The 21,978-nt window shown below is 36.6% G+C and overlaps 2 protein-coding genes across 2 annotated transcripts; both read right to left on the bottom strand.

Moving 5' to 3' along the window:
- Positions 1-6,343: 6,343 nt before the first annotated feature.
- On the bottom strand, positions 6,344-9,134 carry LOC125497553 (uncharacterized). The gene is made up of 2 exons (XM_048644804.1): positions 8,644-9,134; positions 6,344-6,788 (listed from the first exon to the last, which is right to left on the bottom strand). The coding sequence occupies exons 1-2, from the start codon at positions 8,978-8,980 to the stop codon at positions 6,709-6,711; spliced, it is 417 nt and encodes a 138-aa protein (XP_048500761.1). The 5' UTR covers positions 8,981-9,134; the 3' UTR covers positions 6,344-6,708.
- A 9,833-nt stretch (positions 9,135-18,967) lies between these two features.
- LOC130591352 (uncharacterized) lies at positions 18,968-20,212 on the bottom strand. The gene is made up of 3 exons (XM_057394636.1): positions 19,972-20,212; positions 19,339-19,889; positions 18,968-19,267 (listed from the first exon to the last, which is right to left on the bottom strand). Exons 1-3 carry the CDS (start codon positions 20,210-20,212, stop codon positions 18,968-18,970), a joined length of 1,092 nt encoding a protein of 363 aa, XP_057250619.1.
- Positions 20,213-21,978: the final 1,766 nt, after the last annotated feature.

The raw sequence follows: 21,978 nt of genomic DNA on the forward strand, positions 1-21,978 counted from the left end.
GATGCCACCTGACACGGACTAAAATCGCATCAGTAAGCCCAATTTTGACCCCATCAGATGGGCTTTTTTCTACTAGTGGGATGTTATTAGTAATTTATGAAGTACAAAAGGTATTTTATAATAGAAAGCATTAACATGATTTTTTGGATGAGACTTTCTTCGCGCATTAGTTTATTAACTAGCATTTTGGCCGGTGCGATGCTTCAAGTCAATTACAATAAACCAATATGTTATTATTCATAAATGTCATAATTCATTTGTTACTTTTCGTATTTTTGTCCGGTGAGAAATTGAAAATTTGGCGTCATGACATGATAAGTAAAAAAAACCTTAAAGTTATAAATTTGAAAATAATACTTTAGAAGGAATTGGAGTAAGAGAATATGTCATCAATAGTCTCTTGGTATTACTGTAATTAGAGTGTTACATGTTTAAATATTTATTTGAGTATTTTTAGTTAAATATAACTAGTTAAAGACTATATCATATTTAATTTAAAACATTAGACAATAAAGTCATATTATATTGACGGGTAAGCTATCATTTTTCATTATTTTGAATGTCGTGTTTCATACCTTGTAGTTACACTATATATATATTTTTTAATCAATGAGTTCACATGGGTATGGAGCATTTGCACTAGAAGCTTGACAAAGCGCCACGTGGCATATAAACTTTCTTAATAACGCGTTTTTATATATATATACAGATGATGGATTCAAATACATACATTCTTTTGCATGTCATATCTCTATTTCTTTTTGGTAAATATGTAAGAGATTATATTACCTATAAGCAGTTAAGCACCAACAACAATTACAACAAAGCAACAAGAGACCTACAAAACAACCATCCTACCAAAAACAAACAACCAAAGCAACAGAAAACAACCCAAACACCAAAACAAACACAACCACACCAAGCTAAGGACGCTAGACACAGCAAACAGGCTCATAACACAAGAGCCATAAGAGCGGCAAACCAGTTTCGTTCTATATCTCTCCATCTAGTACAAATTTTAGCTTTAACCCTTATACAAATATCAATCTGAATTTGTTTGATAACCAAATCTGGACTCAACACAGCAGCATTCCACAAAACATGGTTACGAGCCCTCCAAATATGGTAAACAGTGGTAGGCAAACAAGCATAAGCCACATGTTGTTGATGTTTGTTGCTGAATTTTCTACCCCATTTTCTCCAGTGTACATAAAGATTTTCCTAGGCACTACAATTAATCTGAAGCCACCTCATAACTCCCTGGCAAACTTGTTGACTGAATGCACATTGGAAGAAAAGATGGTGGAAGGAATCACTACCATGAATGCATAGCAGGCAGTTAGTATCAGGGCAAATGACTGCCCAATTAAGCCTCTCTCTTGTTCTGAGCCTAACCAAAGCAGTGAGCTAAGAAATGAACGAGTGTTTAGAGATTTTCACAGAGTTGCAAACCCAGTAATGCAACCTAACACCCTTCATGTTACCTCTGAGTCATTTGTACCCTTCTTTAATAGAGTACCGTTTACTTAGCTTCCATCAAGCCAAACATTGTTTTGATATGCATGTTTGAATTTATCCTTCACTCTACAAATCATCTTCCAAGCCCAACTAGCAAAGCTTGGAGCAATATAGTCCCACCAATTTGTGTCCTTAATATAGACACTATGGACCTATCTTATCCAAAGAATAACTTCTTTCTTTGCAATTTGCCATGTGTATTTCCCCACGGCAGTAGTGTTCCACAAATTACAATCCCTCACACACTAGTAGAATAATTGCTTATTGCTGCGGTAATATTAATGCGGTTTTTCCCATATGCAGCAATATATCACGTAAAAAGAAAAAGAAAAATATTAAATAACCATATTGTTGCGATTTCGAACGAAAACCGCAGCAATATGATCTCAACAATTTTTTTTGGAATTTTTTTTACTATTTGACCAAATATATTGCTGCAGTTTCTAGCAAGAACCGCAGCAATATAATAAATTAATATTTAAAAAATATTAGAAATAGGGTTTTTATAATATATTGAACATTTGAGCGTCGTTTCCTCATATCTCTCTCTCACTCCTTCCCCGCTCCCTCATTCAGTATCCTCCCTCATTCCTCGTCAGTTCACCCGTCTTCTCTCCTCAATCGTTCTTCGTCGTTTTTGACGAAGTCTTCCCTACTCCTCGAGATATCACGCACATCACCAGTCTTCTCTCCTCGAAATGTGGTCTTCGTTGGTCAAAGATGAACCGTTTCATCTGCGTTCTTTGTCGGTTCACCAGGCGAATTGAAGACGAAGACTCGACCCTTTGAAGCCCGTGCTCATCGGCCGCGTCGAGATTTCCTTCGCCATTTCATCCGTGTTCTTCGCCGGTTCACCAGGCGAAGACGAAGACACAACCCTTCTAAGCCCGCGCTCGATGGTTCACCACGCGAAGACGGTTCGCAGGCGAAGACGGTTCACAGGCGAGGTTCGATCGTCGGTCAACCTCTGTCGTTCCGTCTTCGTCCTTCCTCAAAAATTCGGATCTTGTTTTGTTTTTTTCTTCATTTTTATTTTTTAAGATTCAGATGTTAATGGTTAGATTCTGATTTTTGGTTATTTTTTAAATATTTTTTTTTAATTTCTTTTCTTATATGTGTTGGATTTTGTGTATTTTTTATGGTTTTGAATTTTGTATATCTTTTCTGTTTTTGAATATTGTATAAGCATTTTTTGTTATTATTTTGAATCATTAGTGTCTTATTTTGTTCCTAGTTCCTTTTCTTTAAAATTTGATGGCAAAGACAAAAAAAAAAAAAAATATTTGCCCATACCAGTACCCTATTGCTGCGGGTTTTACTAAAAACCGCAGCAATAGACTTCATTTTTTTGTATTAAAAAACATACATATTGTTGCGGTTTTCGCTAGAAACCGCAGCAATATTTTAAAATATTGTTGCGGTTAAAAACCGCAACAATATATTAATTACCTATTGCTGCCTACGCGGCCAAAGCCGCCGCAATAGGCCACTTCATGACCGCAGCAATAAGCATTTATTCTACTAGTGACACTCATATCACCACGTTGCTTGGGCTTACAAAGCCATTCCTATGACACCAGAGGGGGTTTGCGGAGGTAAGACTTTCCATCCCAAAGAAATGATCTGCAGATTTGGGAAATTTTTTGAAGCACACAATTTGAAATCAAGAAAACTAGGGCCCAATAAGTGTGAATGCTAAGCAATACAACATTAACAAGAACATTTCTACCAGCATAGGACAAATTTCAAGATGTCCAACACAAAATTCTTCTCAAAAGGCTATCAACCAAGACATCACATTCCACAATAGAAAGTCTTCTAGATGTTATAGGAACACAAAGATATCTAAATGGGAAGGATCCCATTTGAAACCCAGTCACTTGCAGTATTTTAAGCTTTGTCTCATCAGGAACATTGCCAAAATAAATGGCAGATTTCTCATTATTTACACTCAGCCCAGAAGCATTTGAAAAGGCTTTCAGGTCCCTAGCCATAAGAGTCACAAACTTCACTTCATCTTTACAGAAAACATTAAATCATCAGCGAAGACAAGATGAATAAGCTTTAGAGATTTACATCTATAATGGAAGCAAAAATCATCCCTACTACTCATTTTCTTCAATATCCTGGCAAAATATTCCATATTAAGCACAAAGAGTAGAGGGGAAATAGGGTCTCCCTGCCTAAGCCCTTTTTTCCCATTGAAAAAGCCACATAGGCCACCATTGATACTAATAGAGAAAGAGAGGAAGTAACACAAGTCATGATCCAAAGCCTAAACTGATCAGGAAATTTAAATTTTTTAAGCAACTCTCCTAATAACTCCCAGCTCACAGAATCATACGCCTTCCTCAAGTCAATTTTCATAGTGCACTTGCTAGGTTAACTCTTCCTTTTATAATGCCTTAGGATATCTTGACATATAAGAATGTTATGCATAATCTGTCTATTTACCACAAAAGCACCATGTACTTGATCCACCAAACTAGGCAATACCAGTTTGAGTGATCTACTACAAAGCAGTTTAGATATTATCTTGTAAATGGTATCTTCAGATTGTTCAACCTTAGGGATCAGACACAAGGTGATGGCATTAATTTGCTTTAGGAGTTGTCCAGTTTGAAAAGATTCCAGGACAACGGCAGTAACTTCATGACCCACACACACCCAAGCTTTCTTGAAAAAACAACTAGAATAACCATCTAGGCCAGCAGCCCTATTTTCATCAATATCAAACATGGCATTCTTTACCTTTTCACTAGTGAAAGGAGCACCCAGCAAATAATGAAGTTCATCACCCACCATTGTCCCTTCAGCCATGACATACACTAGTGGAAGAAAATCTTATATGTCACTTAGTAACGGATGCGGTTTTTGTAAAACCGCATCCGAAAATCAACATTAAAAATGGTAAACAAAGTTGGGAGTACAATCTGATGCAGTCCTCTTGTGGACCGTATGAGATTAAATAAACCGATTCGGTTTGTTTAAAATTTGATGCGATTTGATGGACCGCATCAGATTGTTGTTATTTTTTCGCTCAGCCCGGCACGTTGAATTAAGGCCCACGCACAAATTGGCCTCTTAATACTAAATCCCCTCCTCACTCCTAAACCTAACACTCTCCCCTCCTCCAGACCCACACTCTCTCCTCCCTTATAACTATCAAACCCTTATCTCCCTCTTCTCCCCTCTCTCTCCTCTCTAATCCTCTCTCACACCACGCCATCATTAGATCTCCCTCCTCTCCCCTCTCTCTCCTCTCTACTCCTCCCTCACATCACGTCGTCATCAGTATACACAACACCTTACCTGTCTCTCTACTCTACTCCTTCACGAAACGAAGAAACGAAGTTGAATGAATTAAGAAAAATCAGAAAATGAAGAACGAAGATCGAAAATGGGGATGAAGAAACGAAGAACGAAATGAAGAGCGTAACGACGAAATGAATTGACGAATAAACGAAGAACGAAATCAATTGACGAACAATCGAATAACGAAATCGAATAACATAAATAAATTGACGAAGAATCGAAGAACGAATTGAGCGTAATTTTTTCGTTTTTTTTTTTTTGTTTACCAGATTTCTTCGTGTTTTCGTTTTTTTATTAGATTTTTTCGTTTTATATTAGGATTTAGTTTTGGATTTGATTTTAGATGTAGGTTTTCATTGGTTTTTTGGGATGCCATTTTCGTTTTTTTGGTTTTGGGCTCTTAATTTTTTCGTTTTTATTTTGGATCTGATTTAGTTTTTTTTAGGCTCTTAATTTTTTCGTTTTTTTTTATCTGATTTAGTTTTTAGGTCTTAATTTTTCTCTTTTCGTTTTCGGGCTCTTAATTTCGCTTAATTTTGGTTTTTCTGCAGCTGTTGGTTTTGGATGGAATGTTTGTTAATTTTCAGTACACATATTCGAATGGTATGTTTGTTAATTTTTTGTCCACATATTTTCCGTAATTTTATATATATTAATTTTCTATATTTATGTTGAAATGTTGTTTCCATGTCAATTCTCTATTTTTGTTGTTTCTATGTATAATTTTCTGTATTCATGTTATTCCTCTGTATTTTTTTAGATTATCGTACATATATTGTTGTAATTATGTGGTATAGTTTGAGTTCCTTGTGTCTCATGATTAAATTAAATTCAAGTTAGTTTAAAGGTGTATTTTTAGCGAGTGAGTTTTTGTTGATACTCCCATTAGGATTTGTTATGGTCATTGAAATTTGGAGATAATGTAGATGTTTGGGAGTTTGAGATAGTAACTTTAAGCATATGCAAACAGTTGTGCGCAAGTTGGAATAATTGTAATATATCGTCACACAAATTATGGATTAAGTTCCAAATTGGCAGGATTTCAATATTATTATTGATGTCGGAAAAAATTTCCACATATTTATATGTAAACACAGTAGTACTAAATTGGAATCTTCGTAGATTGAATATAGTTTGGGTTTCTAGCCGCTACAGGGTACAAAAAAGTACTTTATACAAAGCACGGTATTGTGTTTTGTGTAAAGTGCTTTTTTTTACCCTTACAATTACGTATCTGTTGCGGTTATTGTACAGAACCTCATCAGTTTTGGAGTTACTGATGTGGTTCTTACGAAAACCGCAGCAGTTAACATAAGTAACTGATGCGGTTTTTCTTAAGAACCGCATCGGAAATCATTTACTGATTCGGTTTTGGACCGGATCAGTAAATAATTTGGATCTACTGGGAGCCCATCTAATGCGGACCAAAACCGCATCACTAAGCCCGATTATGACCGCATCATATGGGCTTTTTTCCACTCGTGAGAGTTACTCACATGGCCAGCTAAACTCTCTGAACACAACAGCTTCTCATAATACTTCAAGAAAGCTCGTTCAACATCCTTCGAATTTTCATGCCAAATACCCTCTACATCTCTTATTATATGTACATGATTATGTTGTCTTCGCTTCCTCAAACAAGCATGAAAGTAGCTAGAATTTTCATCACCGCCCTTGATCCAATCCTGCTTCAGTCTCAGGAAACTCATTTTAGTAGCATTCAAATTATCGTACACTTTCCTGGCTTTAACCTCCTGATGATGCAGCTCTAAGTTCTGAGAGTCAAGGTATATACTTTGTTGAATGTCCATGAGCTTTGTTAATGCAACAGAAGCATTAGTTTCAACATTAGAGAATTTATTCCTGTGCAACACTTTAAGAACCTGCTTCAACTTTTTCAATTTGTTCATCACTTTCAACATAGGTACTCCCACAAAGCTCTCCTGCCACTGAGTCTGAACAATGGACAGAAAAAAATTTCATCTAGAGCCCACATGTTGCAAAATTTGAAAGGTTTTACTTTAATCACCACAGTGTTATCCAACTTAATAATAGATGCACAATAATGATCCGAAATACCCCGAGGAATAAAGATAGCATTCGCATTATCAAAAGAGTTAAACCACTAAGAGTTGGCTCAACACTATGTCAATTTTCAAAAATACCCTATTCTCTCCTTCTTGCTTGTTATACCATGTAAAAAAAGGACCAATAGAAGGGTGATCCTGCAACAAACAGTCACGAATACATTGCCTAAATTGCGCCACTTCCTTCAAGAAGACAGCAGAACCAATTATTTCCCCCAAATTGAGAAAATTGTTAAAATCACTAAAAACAATCCAAGCACCCCTCACTTTATGACTAATTTGATCAAGATCACAGCATAAATCTTTTCTAACAGTAGCATCATTTGCTTCATACACCACAGTTACTTGAAAAGCCATACCAGTAGCCCTATGCACCACCTCATAGTGAATGAATTATGTTGCATAAAGACAGACATTCACAACAAACATAAAAGGTAGCCAAATTAACTATATTCTACCTCTAACATGGTATTGATAATTAGTAATGACAGACCATCCCTGACAAATCCTAGGGAAGACTTTAGAGAAATTTCTAGCCTTCACCCGAGTCTCTAGAAGTCCAAATAGCCCAAATATTATAATGATTCAAAAAATATTTGATATCATTATGTTTTTGAGGGCTATTAAGACCCCTTACATTCCATCTACCAATCCTGTCCATTAGGAAGGATAGTCTCCTCCCCTCCCTGCTGCATTACCATTTGCTCAGGCACCTCAAGAGAATGATTATCTAGTGGAACATCCTGAGCCTCTACCCTACTAGGACTAACTGGATTCCCTCTTTCTTTAACAGATTGTGCATTCTCTGCATCCTTACTAGTACCCTTAATAGGAGAGGACCCCTAAGGTTGTATAGGACAAGGATTCCCAGAAGATAAGGTAACAGGTTGTGCTACCATAACAGATTGAGCCACCCCCAACAGGTTTTGGTTTTGTAACCCATATTTGCTTAGGCTTCAGCTTCTTCAATGCCAACTCATATTTCTTCTATTTGCACATCTCTAGAGTGTGCCCAATCCCACCACAATCCCCACATATAATGGGTTTGCACTCATAAAAAACCTTATGTTTCATTATTTGACCCTTTTCATTGACAAAACTAATTTCCTCGAGAAAACATTGGCCTATAGTAACTTCCACCATACTATGAGCATACTCAATACAATCCTTTTGAGCAATAGCACGATATGTCCTAATAGGTTCACCTATTAGACTCGCAATCTTATGCAATGCTACCTGACCCCAATACTTCAATGCTAGTCCTGGGAAACGAACCCAAGTTGGAACCACTTTCACCTCTTCACTCAGCAGATCCAGATCAGGAGACCCATTCTTCATGATCACAGGCTTGTTATCATATAAGATTGGGCCAGCATCCATAGCAGAAAGTCTACCATCCAAACTACAAAGCGAACCACAAAAACCCCATTTGAACCCATAGCAAGTCGATCAATTCCAAACTTTCCCCAAACACACCTAACAAATCCATTAATGATTCGAGTAGGTGGTTTAACCCCTAGGACATAACATACAATGGAAGAGTTCCAACATTCTATTTCATCTTTAACATCCTCCTCTGAAATCACTACATTAAGTATAGTAGGATCAATATCAACATTATTCACCACGGGATCAGCACTAACATTATGACATACATGTACTTCTAAATCAATACCCTCCTCCTGAATACTTTCAAAAAGATTATGTCGTTATGAGGTATTACCTGTGTGACTGGCTAATTGCTGCAAAGGTTGAGGAGAAGGGTTCACCATGTTGCTGGACGCAGGTATCGCCGGAGTTCGCATCCGTGCCACCCAACTCGCCAGTTGACTTCGAGCCGCCTCAAAATTTGCTCGATCCAACATTAAAGCATTATAATCCACCGATGCTACAGAATCGTCATCAAGTTCTTGCTCTGATGTCCAACTTAAGGCCACATTCTCTGAAATCTTATTCACATTCTTCATCTTCTTCGCATTAACTGTATGAGGTTTCTTAACCACCTTAATCAGTTGCTTCACCTTCTGCCCACCATTACCTTTCTTCGAAACCTTAGCCATGGTTCCACCAAGTAGCGGAGGTTCAATTGTAGGTAAAATGAACAATCGTGAGAAAATTTCAATTCTAGAGAGAGGCGAGAGTTTCTCTCTCTAGACTCATTCTTCATGTCATAACTCTATTTTATTTTCCTTTTTTATTTCTCTTTTGGAAAATATAAAATTTTTACCAATGATATTAATTCACTCCTAAAAGAACTTTAAATGAATTTATATTCAAATAAATAGAAATTAATATCGAGAATATAAATTTATATACATATCTGAAATCCAAGGCAAAGAATTGTCATACTACATATGTCCTCCCCCTCCTAAACAAATGACACAAAGTGAACAATAAAATTGTGTGTAGAAAGACCCGGACCCATAGTCTTTTAACTAAAATACTAATACACTAACCAACTTATCTACAATCTCATATTGGTTTTTGTAGGGGAAAAAAAATATTTAATGACAAGTTAACATACACCCTACACAATTACTAAATTCAGTTGTTGGTAAACAAAATTATAATAAAAAAAAATCACAATTACATCTTGTTATCCCAAAATGACAATTTCATACTCTATCTTTTATTAAAACACAAACCAAACAATATGAATAAAATTATTTGTGATTTATCATTTTTTTTAAAAAGTATGATGACTCCCAATCTATTGCATGAATACTGTTATTTTTAAATGACCATCAAACGTAGGTTTAATCATTATGTTTATTTTTAAAAAAATTGATTGTATTTGCTAAGATCAGTAACAAAAAGGATACAGTCCAAACTACATGTGCTTTTAATTACAATCCTGCAAAGTTTATGAAATTGACTTATCGTCGTTTTTTTTGTTGTTGAAAGGTTCTAGTTTGACTTTAACAAATAAATGATTTAGTTGGTGATTGTCCCTTAAAATTAGGATCTGATTTTTCTTAGTAATGGAAGATGGCTAATTGATTCAAATTAATCTATTTCACTACTGCAACTGTCATAATATATGATGTTTAAATTATTTTATCTGATGTCACTCTTTATATAAATCAAATGATTCAGATAATTGTCCGGCCACCAACTACTTTTATGTCCTAAAAATGCATATAAACTGATAAGTAACTACCCACATGTTACAATTAATTGGGGCATCGCCCAAATTGTTGATATAAACTATCAACTAGTATTATTTTTTTAATGCGATGCATGCGTGACATCATGTATGTGTAATTTTGTGGACATTTTCAATTTAATCCTCATTCTTGGGTTAAAATTTTGTTTTAAATGTAATTATACAAATAAGTGTATAACTATATATCTATAGTCTTGTATGCACGCAATGCGTTTAAAAACATGTAAAACGTAAAATTAATTGTGTAATTGTATCTAATAACATCTAAAATAGTATTGGATATGGCATGATGTAAGATTTTAAAATATCAACTTTTATAGCTTTATTGACAGATAACAGATGATAAGTGTTCACTGGTCCAGGAGAAGACCGGATCTGGCTGAAACCGGCTGGATCGGTGGACCGGAATTCGCAAAAACTTTTGGACCTAGACCGGACTGGAAAATTTTTGTCTGTATATTTATATTTTTGCAAAAAAAAACTTATTTAATAATTTTAATAACAATATTCCTAAAGGTAATAAATACTAGGTTTTTAAATTTATAACTTTTTACCGTTTAAGCTTTTTTAATATATAAACCTTTTTTTTTACCAAAAAAAAATCATAGATTCTGGTCCACCGGTTCGGACCAGAATTTTCTGAATTTGGACTAGACCGAAAATTCGAAATCGGAATTTTGTCTGGACCGAACACTTTCGGTTCGGTCAAAATTCTGATCCGGTCCAATCCAAATTTCATTCCCACTCTGTCTTTTTGCACAGCCTTAACTGGTGATATAAGTGGTGAAAGTTGCATGTGTTGTCACATGTAAATGTAAACTGAAAAACCTAATGATAGATAAAGAAATTTATTTTTGTTGGGCTTTCACTAAGATAACAACTCAAAATTAACATGCCACTGCTAGTGAGTACTAAATTAAAGTTTAAAAGCAATTCCTAAATTATAAAAAAAAAGTCTAAAAGCACCACCATGCAGTTTGGATCTTGTATTTTGCTTCCTTAATCACAAATCAAAAGCGACACAATATGTGGGTCCTTTATCATGAAGACAAGATGTGAGTCCTTTATTATGAAGTGTGATACATAAATATCTCATAACATAATGCTAGTCACTTAATGAATATCAATTTAGACTAAGGGTTCCATTTTTTATGTAGCACATTAATTGAATTCTAACCATTCCTAGTTCTAGGCGAATTTTCTCAAATTTGTCTTCAGGAAGTGGTTTGGTCAAGATGTCAGCAATTTGATTTTGAGTAGGACAAAATTCAACTTTGTCAAGACCTTGTCCAACATTGTCTTTAAAAAAGTGATGCATGATGTGTATATGTTTGACTCTTGAATGATGAACTGGATCATTGGAAATGCATATGACATTTGTATTATCACAGTAGATAAGAACACACTTAAACTTAATACCAAAGTCTCGTATCTATTATTTGATCCAGAGGATCTAGGAGCAATATGCAGCAGCTACCACATACTCTGCTTTTGCAGTGGATAGAGAAACTGTGTTCTGTTCCTTTGAGCTCCACGAGACCAAGCTTGTTCCTAGATAATAAACAACACCTGATGTGCTTTTGCAGTTTATTAAGTCTCCAACATAATCCTCATCAGAATAACTTATAAGATCAGAAACATCACTTCAAGTCTTGAATAACAATGAAGATCTACAAGTTTCTCTCTCTAACTTCTCACTATAAACCCTAAAAAGTGTATACAATTTAACTCTCTCTGTCATTAAACAAATAAAAGAGTATTTATAACTTTAAAAAATAATGAACCGACGAAATAAAATGCGACATGAAGCAGACCCACACGGGCGTGTCAATAATGACACGGGTGTGTTGACCTATAACCATATAAACCAGCATGTGAATATAAGCTACTGCCTCAAAGAAATCAGGGTAACACGGATATGTCAAAACGGACACGAGCGTGTTGACCTGTAACCATCAGATTCTTCAGCTCAACTTCGAATAGCTATAACTTTTGATCCGGAGCTTTGTTTGGAACATTTAATATATTGTTGGAAGGCCCTTGAAGTCTAGTTTCTAAATCAGTTGAAATAAACTCATTATCATTTCTGTATCAAAATTTATGAGTAAAATGATGACGCAGAGGTATCATATTTTGAAAATACAAAAAGTTAGAAAAACATAAGTCATCACTTCCTTTCAAATATCTAAGAATTCGCTTAGCTGCCGTTAAGTGAGATTCTTTAGGATTCAATTGAAATCTTGCATATAAACCAACACTAAAAGCAATATCAGGTCTACTTGCAGTTAAGTAGAGTAAAGAACCAATCATACCTCTGTATTGCTTCTCATTTACACACTTACCATTTGTGTCTTCATCTAACCTTGTTCCTGTTTCTATGGAAGTGTCATTGGTTTTTTATTGTTCTAGCCCATATTTCTTCACCAGTTCCTTGACATATTTTTGTTGATGGATCATTGGTCCTCTTTCGGTTTGCTTGATTTGCAATCCCAGAAAGAAGTCCAATTCTCCCATCATACTCATTTCGAACTCCAAGGTTTTGGATCCAAGGTTTTGGATCAAAGCTCCTTGTTGCTTATTGAGTTTCTTGAGGTGGTTAATTTATGTGAGTTTCTTCTGTTTAAGGAGTTACTACAGTTTCTTGATCTCCTCCTATTGCTTGTTCCTTGGGAGGATCAGGTACTAAGTTCTCTGGATCAGGAACTAACTTTTTCTCTTTTTTTGCAGGGGTTAGTTCCTCATTATTATGATTAGATTCTTCTGGACGAGTTAATTCAATTTCAAGGCCATTGTCATGACTTTGTTCCTGCAGAGAATTAGTTTCATCAAATGTAATATCGACACTTTCCTCAACACACATTGTTCGCTTATTGTGGACACGATAAGCTATACTATTTGAGGCATATCCTAGAAATATAGCCTTATCATTTGTAGCATCAAACTTTCCTAAATTGTCCTTTCCATTATTATGTACAAAGCATGTTGTTTTTCCAATATTACTAGTAAGGTTGTCTCCAAAGGTCACTGTTCCTCCATGGTATGCTAAAAGTGAGAGAAACTTGGATTGATCACTAGTCATATGCTTGGAACACCCGCTATCAAGGACCCACATTGTAATGCCCCGACTCCTAAGCATCGTTAATTCATTAATTAACTCTTACTTAGCAGCGGAAGACTTTAACTTAGTCGGTGCGTTACTGCCGTACCTTCCTTTTGGAAAATACAAGGCAACGTAAGTTCGTTAAAGAACGTAACTTTATAAATATTAAACTTCATAACTAACCTAGAAATGCGTAAATAATTAGGTGGAACATAATTAAGGTTCATAAACTAATGTTCTTAAGCTTAGAATACATAATAATAAGAGTCTGCATATTTTAAGTAATAATTATTCCTCACTGCTACGCCATTCCGTCGTCCCCGTCATTACCTAAAACAGAAAAGCAAAACGTCATGAGCCGAGGCCCAGTAACATACCACTCTAACATCGTAAATTCATTTCAATTCATTTTAGTTGCAAACAGGGAGGAGAGAGAATAGAGTAAAAACATTTCATAAACATTTTATGTAAACATAAATTCATTATTATCTTCATATCATAATCATCATCATAATTATCTTATTGGTAACTTGGCGAGTATAACATACAGGGACGTCTCCCATCATCATCATCGTCATAATCATAGGGCAATAGCCACCAGGGACAACGTCCCTAACCAGAAGGTGGCATAAAGCCATGCATAGTGCGGTGCCACCAGGGACAATTGCCCCTAACCAGAAGGTGGCGTTTCCGCCATAGAATAGAACGGTACGTGCACGACCAACATAACATCGTACTGCCAAGAACCATCTTTCACTTTTGTTTATCATGTTCCATTTCTTTTTATTTATGCATTATACTTCACAATCATCATGGAAATCATATTCTTTAATTTTCATCAAATCAGCATAAATTACGTAACGTCATGAAAGATCATGTTATAAAAGTATTTCATGTCCCGCAATCCATAAAAGCATACATTTAACATAAACATTATAAATATCAACATAAACAGATATTTAGAAAGGGAATGCGGGTGTTAGCAGTAGACGTTACCTCAAATCCTGCTTAGTAACTTTGATAGTTGGGGGAGGCTTGTAATATCCCTTTTTCCTTAATCTAACCAATAATTGATAACGAGACGATTAATATCGTAACATTCCTCATATGTTATTATTATAGTTATAAGGTTGACTCGTTAACCATAATAATTGCGGAACTATGTTTATTCACTTATTTACTAAACTTTATAAGTACTGTCTTATTACTTAAATAATTATTACTATTATTATTACTATTGCATTAGCTTTTATAAAAACTTGTCATATTTAAATATTAATAAATTAAGGTTAATAATAGGGACTTAACAAATTAAAGGATAAGACTACTTAGTATTATATTTGCTAAACTTGTTTCACCCAACTTGCCCATTAATTAGGCTAAGTCATATTACTTAGATTTTACCTTTAACATTGTAGTAACTAGTAACTAGTTGTAATTTTACGTACTACTTCCAATAATATTAACATTTCATAAACTGACGTGAATTTTTTTAGTAAAATATGGTTAGGTACATTAGGCCCAAAATCACTAATCAAGTTCAATTATTAAACAATATTAATAATTATCTTAATCCTTAAGACTTATCTCCTATATATTTTTTTATATTACTTATTGAGAAATTACATGAAGTCATAATATTATCATAACCTCCTTCATTTAAAATAATCGTTTTATTTTCGTACATCTAACTCACATTAGAACTTATTTTGATTATCAGTAAAGTATGCTTACCCATGATTTAGTGGATATGTATGAGTTACGAGTTTCCGTATGTATGTAAATTAAGTCAAATTTTATAGTAATTAATTTATCTTGTTCACATGACAATAATTTAGATCAAGTTTTTATGACTAACGTTAGAGTTGAAGAATTAGAATAGTAATATATATATAGGTTGATTACTTTTAACAAGTTTGTACATGGATTTATGATATAATAGTTAGACCTTAGGATGCATTAGTTTATCTAGATTACATCTTAATATGTTTGTCATATTTTAGGCCCATATACAGTAATCAGGCTCATATATTAAATGAGCCCACAAATCATCATTAAACTAGTAAAGCAGAATTATATCAAGAGAGAAATGAAAGGAAACAGAACCTTGCGGCAGAGGACGTGCGACAGCAGGGCTTCGCCGGAAATTGAGAATGCAGCGGCGAGTTTGAAGGTGTCAGGGTGGTTCGCCGGATCTCGTCGGAGTGACGAAGGGGGCCGTTTCCGATGGAGGTTCGTGCAGGTGGGTCGCGGAGACGGAGAGAGAAAATGGTGCTGCGAGAGAAAGAAAGGTGGCTGGGCTGGCGGTGTTGGGAGGCGGGCTGCGCGGCTGGACGGCGTGGAGTGCTTGGTGGTTGGGTATAGCAGCGGCAGACGAGGGTGGTTCAGTGGTGCTTCAGTGGTGGTCGCCCCAAAACAGAGGAGGAAAGCGATATTTCTGTGGTATTTTTTTGGCTAACAAAGTTCTGAGTTTTGGTTTTGTTTGTTCAATGGAATTATCAACCGGTATTTATAGAAATTTATGGGAAAACTATGCTCCTATTGTTGATCATGTGAAAAATATGAATTTGGGGTCAAGATACATTAATGGAAGAAGGTTGAGAATTCAAAGTTTGGGGCTTATTCCAGATTTTGTGAGATATTGTAGAAAGTTTTATTGACTAATGAAGAAGATTTCTGACATGAGCGTTGTAGTATTGAATTGAAGTGTTTGATTTCATGTGTGAACACTTCAAAAAAATTTGCCAGAGAAAGAAAATGGAGGAAGGAAGAAGATGGGCTAGAGTTAGATTCATAGGGGCATTTTTGTAATTTCTATTTTTACTTAAGTATATACTTGTTTTATTGTCCACAAGTTAGATTAAATAAAGGAAACTTAAAATAGCTTATTATACATTTTAATATCTATAATTCTTGTTTTTGTTAGTTTGGAAATATTTAATTTATAATTAATCCGATAATTAGTATTACTTAAATACGGGATATTACATCCTCACCCCTTAGAAAAAGTTTCGTCCTCGAAACTTACTAAGTCAAAATAAGGTCATGCAATGCATATCAAAAATCATTATGAAAGTAAAACATATTCATACTTTAGATAACCTATGCAGATCAAACATGATAAACATACATAATAATCTAAGCAAATAGATGAGGGTATTTCGCTTTTATTTGATCTTCAACTTCCCAAGTTGCTTCAGTCGACGAATGGTTGGCCCATAAAACTTTTACCATGGGAATTACTTTGTTTCTGAGCTGCTTTTCCCTACGGTCGAGAATTTCAATCGGTTTTTCTTCGTAAGTCAAGTCGTTTCTCAGTTGTAAAGGTTCATGCCTAATCACATGGCTTGGATCAGGTATGTACTTTCTTAACATCGATATATGGAAGACATTATGCACCTTATCTAGGTCTGTTCGGTAGCGCCAGTCGATAAGCCACGTCATTCACTCGCTCGAGAATCTCATATGGACCGATATATCTTGGACTAAGCTTACCAGATTGACCAAATCGCATGACACCTTTAGTGGTGAGACTTTCAGAAAAACATGATCACCACTATAAACTCTAGTGGTCTCCTTCGTCGGTCTGCATAGCTCTTCTGTCGATTCTGCGCAGTCTTGATCCTGGTCTGAATTAATCGTACTTTTTCTGTCGTTTCTTGTATTAAGTCGGGTCCTATCATTCGAGCTTCGCAATATCACTCCAACAAAGGGGTGTTCTACATCTTCTTCCATAGAGTGCTTCATATGGGGCCATTTTGATGCTAGCTTGGTAGCTGTTATTGTAAGAAAATTCTACCAGTGGCAAGTACTTCTCCCAATTTCCTTGAAAATCTAACATGCATGCTCTTAACATATCTTCTAGGGTCTGTATCGTCCGTTCCGTCTGACCATCAGTTGCTGGGTGGAAGGCTGTACTGAAGTCGAGTCTAGTGCCAAGAGCCTTTTGCAATTCTTTCCAAAACTTTGCTTGGAATCTTGAGTCTCGATCAGATACGATTGAACTCGGAACTCCATGTAGCCTGACAATTGTGTTTATATACAACTCAGCTAGCTTGTCTAAGCTCCAATTATTTCTTATAGCTAAGAAATGCGCGGATTTCGTCAATCTATCCACAATCACCCAGATAGAGTTCATGCCTCGAGTTGACGGTGGTAGTCCCATTATGAAATCCATCGAGATCGAATCCCACTTCCAAGTAGGGATACTCAAAGGTTGAAGGAGCCCTGCAGGTCTTTGGTGCTCTATCTTGACCTTTTGACAAGTCAAGCATCTTGCCACAAATTCAGCGACTTCTTGCTTCATGTTGCTCCACCAGAATGTCTGTTTCAAATCTTTGTATAACTTGTTTCCTCCAGGGTGGATTGAGAAAGGACTATTATGAGCTTCTTCTAAAATCCTCTTCTTTAATGTCTCCTTATTGGGAACACATAACCTTCCTTGAAATCTCAAAGTACCATCCTCTTGGATCACAAATCCTGGCGACTTCCCTTTTTTCACATCATTCTTTATTTTCTCTAACTCTGGGTCTTCACCTTGTGCCTCCTGTATGTCTGCCAACAAGGTTGGCCTTAACTCCAATGCATTTAAGTATGCACCTTCTTTTCTCTGAATGATCTCTACTTTCATTTTCCAAAGATCATTTTTATAGGTTTTGGTAGGGTCAAGGTTGTGTTTAGGTGAGCTTTTCGACTTAGGGCATCAGCTACAACATTTGCTTTTCCAGGATGATATTGAATGTCAAGGTCGTAGTCTTTTAGGAGTTCTAGCCACCTACGTTGTCTTAAGTTCAACTCTTTTTGGGTAAAGATGTATTTGAGGCTTTTATGGTCGGTAAAGATTTTGCACGGAACACCATACAAATAGTGTCGCCAGATTTTTAGGGCAAATACGACAGCGGCTAGTTCAAGATCATGGGTTGGGTAATTTTTTCATGCGGTTTGAGTTGTCGAGAAGCATATGCTATAACCTTCTCGTTTTGCATCAGCACGCATCCTAATCCATGCTTGGAGGCATCACTATCACTACAAAGCCATCTGTACCAGAAGGAAGGGTTAGAATTGGGGCAGAGGTAAGGCGTTTCTTTAACTCCTGAAAAGCTTCTTCACATTCATCGCTCCATTCAAACTTGACCGACTTCTTCACCAATCGCGTTATAGGCATAGCTATCTTTGAGAAGTCTTGGACGAATCTTCGGTAGTATCCAGCTAAACCCATAAAACTTCGAATTTCGGGGACATTGGTGGGTCTAGGCCACTCCATTATGGCTTTTATTTTCTGAGGATCAACGGAGACTCCATTCTCAGAAATGATGTCCCTAGAAAGGCAACTTCTTTCAACCAAAATTCACATTTCTTCAGCTTCGCATACAACTTTCTTTCTCTTAGTATTTCCAACACCTTTCTCAAGTGTTCTTCGTGCTCACTTGAGTTTCTTGAAATACCAAGATATCATCATGAATACAACAACGAATTATCAAGGTAGGGCTTGAAAACTCGGTTCATCAAGTCCATGAAAACGGCTGGGCATTGGTTAACCCAAAGGGCATCACCGTGAATTCATAATGGCCGTATCGAGTTCTGAAGGCGGTTTTTGAGATATCTTCTGGCTTAATACGAAGTTGATGATATCCAGACCTCAAATCTATCTTGGAGAAAATGGTTGCACCTCGCAGCTGATCGAAAAGATCGTCGATGCGGGTAAGGGATATCTATTTTTGATGGTAATCTTATTTAACTCTCGATAATCGATGCACAACCTCATACTTCCATCTTTCTTCTTTACAAACAAGACTGGTGCACCCCAGGGTGAAACACTGGGTCGGATGTACCCTTTCTCGAGCATTCATCTAGTTGCTTCTTCAATTCTTGCAATTCAGCTGGTGCCATTCTATATGGTGCCTTCGAGATAGGGGCAGCTCCCGGAATAAGGTCGATGCTAAAGTCTATTTCTCTTTGCGGAGGCATACCAGGTATGTCTTCTGGAAATACGTCAGGGTACTCTTTTACTATAGGGATGTCGGACAAAGAGACTTCAGGTTTTGTTAGGTCTATTACATTGCAAAGGTATCCGTAACAACCCTTCGCAAGTAGTTTGAATACTTTTGAGGTTGAGATAATACGGGTTTGGCTTTTCTTCTTCGATAAGAAACCTTGCACCCATCAGGTCTTCTAAGGGTTATCTCATGGTTAAGGCAATTAATGTCGGCTTGGTACTTGGATAACCAATCCATTCCCAATATCACATCAAAGTCGGTTAATTCAAATTGAACTAGGTCAACTAGGAACTCATAGCCTCCTATAAGGATAGGGCAGTTTCTATACATGACATCACATGAGATAGATTCACCATTTGGGATGGAAACTGACATGGCAGAGAATTTAGGGCATGGTTTTGCATTCAAAGTTCTAGAAAATGCAGTAGATATAAATGAATGTGAAGCTCCAGAATCAAAAAGAACACAACCGGGTATAGAGTGGACAGGAAAAGTACCAGTGATGACGGTATCATCAGCTTCAGCTTCTTCTCTTTGCATCATGAACACTCTCCCAGCTTGTGGAGGTCCTCTCGGAGGATTACGATTGTTGTTCGCATTGCCGCTATAAGTGGAGTTCTGTCCATTCCCTTGATTCCTTGTGAAGCCATGGTTGTTCACGTTGTGGCCTCGTTGTTCTTGAACAGGACAATCTTTCACTATATGGCCTTGTTTACCACATCGATAACATTGGTCGGTGCCTTTACGACATCCCTTGCCCAATGGCCTTGCTTGTTACACTTGTTGCACCGAGGAACTTGTCTTTGATTACGATTTCCTCCAGACCAGTATTCAACTTCTTGTGAAATGTTGCTTGATTGGCCTTCTTGAGGTTTTCCTTTCCTCTTACCATTTCAAACACCTCCTTTCTAAGTTTCGTCTTGCGTTCGACATTGATGGCCCTATCATACAATTCCTGATAGGATTTGCTCATATGTGCTGCTAGTTTCTCCTGAAGGTCAACGTTTAGACCTCCTTCGAAACGATTCATCGTTGCGATCAGTGGAAACCAAGTCTGGAGCGAATCGAGCAAGTTCATTGAATTTCACGCGTATTCCAAGACTGTCATATTCCTCTGTTTCAAATGAATAAACTCCGACTCCATTTGGAGTTGCAATGACTGAGGTAAAACTGGTTGCGCATGGCCTCCTTTAGATGTTCCCATCCGAATCCAGGATGCTGTTGCATTTCCTTGGCAGTTTTCCACCAAGATCGCTTGTCCTTTCAGATAAAAGACTGCAAAGTTAACTTTCCACTTATCGGGGCACTGGGTGGCATCGAACAATTTTTCCATGCCGTTGAGCCATTCTTCAAACTCAGTGGGGTCTGGCTTTCCATCATAAGTTGGGGGCTTATGAGCCGAAACCTCTTGAACATGTTTGAGCACTCTTCTTGTTCAGTCCTAGGCCTTTGTCGATTTCCTTGTAAAAGCTCCATCATCATCAGCCTCATTAAATCCATTCGGTTATCACTAGCATCTCCGGTGGCATCTCCAAAAACAGGGTCGCTACGCAATGCGTCAATCCTTGCCCTCATTTCTTCGAGCGTGACCTCGGATTCGTGGTTTGCATTTCCCCCATTAATAGGGTCACTTTCACTTGAGGCCATTGTCTAACACATAAAACATTTTACGTTTATAACATATACTCATACTCGTTCAATAGCGTTAAAGTAGGTAAAAGTTTCCCATTCCCGTCCTATCACTCACACTCATATTCATTATTGATTTCCTTATTTATCTACAACCATTTTATTTTTATTTATTTATTATCTATGTTAGCTAAAGTATATATCCTAAACCATTTTAGTTCTTAATTGAAATACGTAAAACCTTAAGGTTTACTTAAGGTTTCGGAACCGTTGGCTCTGATACCATTCTGTAACGCCCCGACTCCTAAGCATCGTTAATTCATTAATTAACTCTTACTTGCAGCGGAAGACTTAACTTAGTCGGTGCGTTACTGCCGTACTTCCTTTTGGAAAATACAAGGCAACTAAGTTCGTTAAAGAACGTAACTTTATAAATATTAAACTTCATAACTAACTTAGAAATGCGTAAATAATTAGGTGAACATAATTAAGGTTCATAAACTAATGTTCTTAAGCTTAGAATACATAATAATAAGAGTCTGCATATTTAAGTATAATTATTCCTCACTGCTACGCCATTCCGTCTCCCCGTCATTACCTAAAACAGAAAAGCAAAACGTCATGAGCCGAGGCCCAGTAACATACTACTCTAACATCGTAAATTCATTTCAATTCATTTTAGTTGCAAACAGGGAGGAGAGAGAATAGAGTAAAAACATTTCATAAACATTTTATGTAAACATAAATTCATTATTATCTTCATATCATAATCATCATCATAATTATCTTATTGGTAACTTGGCGAGTATAACATACAGGGACGTCTCCCATCATCATCATCATAATCATAGGGCAATAGCCACCAGGGACATCATCCCTAACCAGAAGGTGGCATAAAGCCATGCATAGTGCGGTGCCACCAGGGACAATTGCCCCTAACCAGAAGGTGCGTTTCCGCCATAGAATAGAACGGTACGTGCACGACCAACATAACATCGTACTGCCAAGAACCATCTTTCACTTTTGTTTATCATGTTCCATTTCTTTTTATTTATGCATTATACTTCACAATCATCATGAAATCATATTCTTTAATTTCATCAAATCAGCATAAATTACGTAACGTCATGAAAATCATGTTATAAAAGTATTTATGCCCGCAATCCA

The sequence above is a fragment of the Beta vulgaris genome, chromosome 5, assembly GCF_026745355.1.
Source record: "Beta vulgaris subsp. vulgaris cultivar EL10 chromosome 5, EL10.2, whole genome shotgun sequence".
In the NCBI taxonomy this organism is placed as follows: domain Eukaryota; kingdom Viridiplantae; phylum Streptophyta; class Magnoliopsida; order Caryophyllales; family Amaranthaceae; genus Beta; species Beta vulgaris.

What these genes read in the sequence shown, in the direction of transcription:
- LOC125497553 (XM_048644804.1), bottom strand. Translation starts at nt 8,980, where the DNA reads ATGGCTAAGGTTTCGAAGAAAGGTAATGGTGGGCAGAAGGTGAAGCAA. An exon ending in GCAATTAGCCAGTCACACAG is followed by an intron (nt 6,789 to 8,643) that starts GTAATACCTCAT and finishes TCCATTGTTCAG; the next exon opens with ACTCAGTGGCAGGAGAGCTT.
- LOC130591352 (XM_057394636.1), bottom strand. Translation starts at nt 20,212, where the DNA reads ATGAATCGTTTCGAAGGAGGTCTAAACGTTGACCTTCAGGAGAAACTA. An exon ending in AATCAAAGACAAGTTCCTCG is followed by an intron (nt 19,890 to 19,971) that starts GTGCAACAAGTG and finishes GTGGTAAACAAG; the next exon opens with GCCATATAGTGAAAGATTGT. An exon ending in GAAGACCTGATGGGTGCAAG is followed by an intron (nt 19,268 to 19,338) that starts GTTTCTTATCGA and finishes CTACTTGCGAAG; the next exon opens with GGTTGTTACGGATACCTTTG.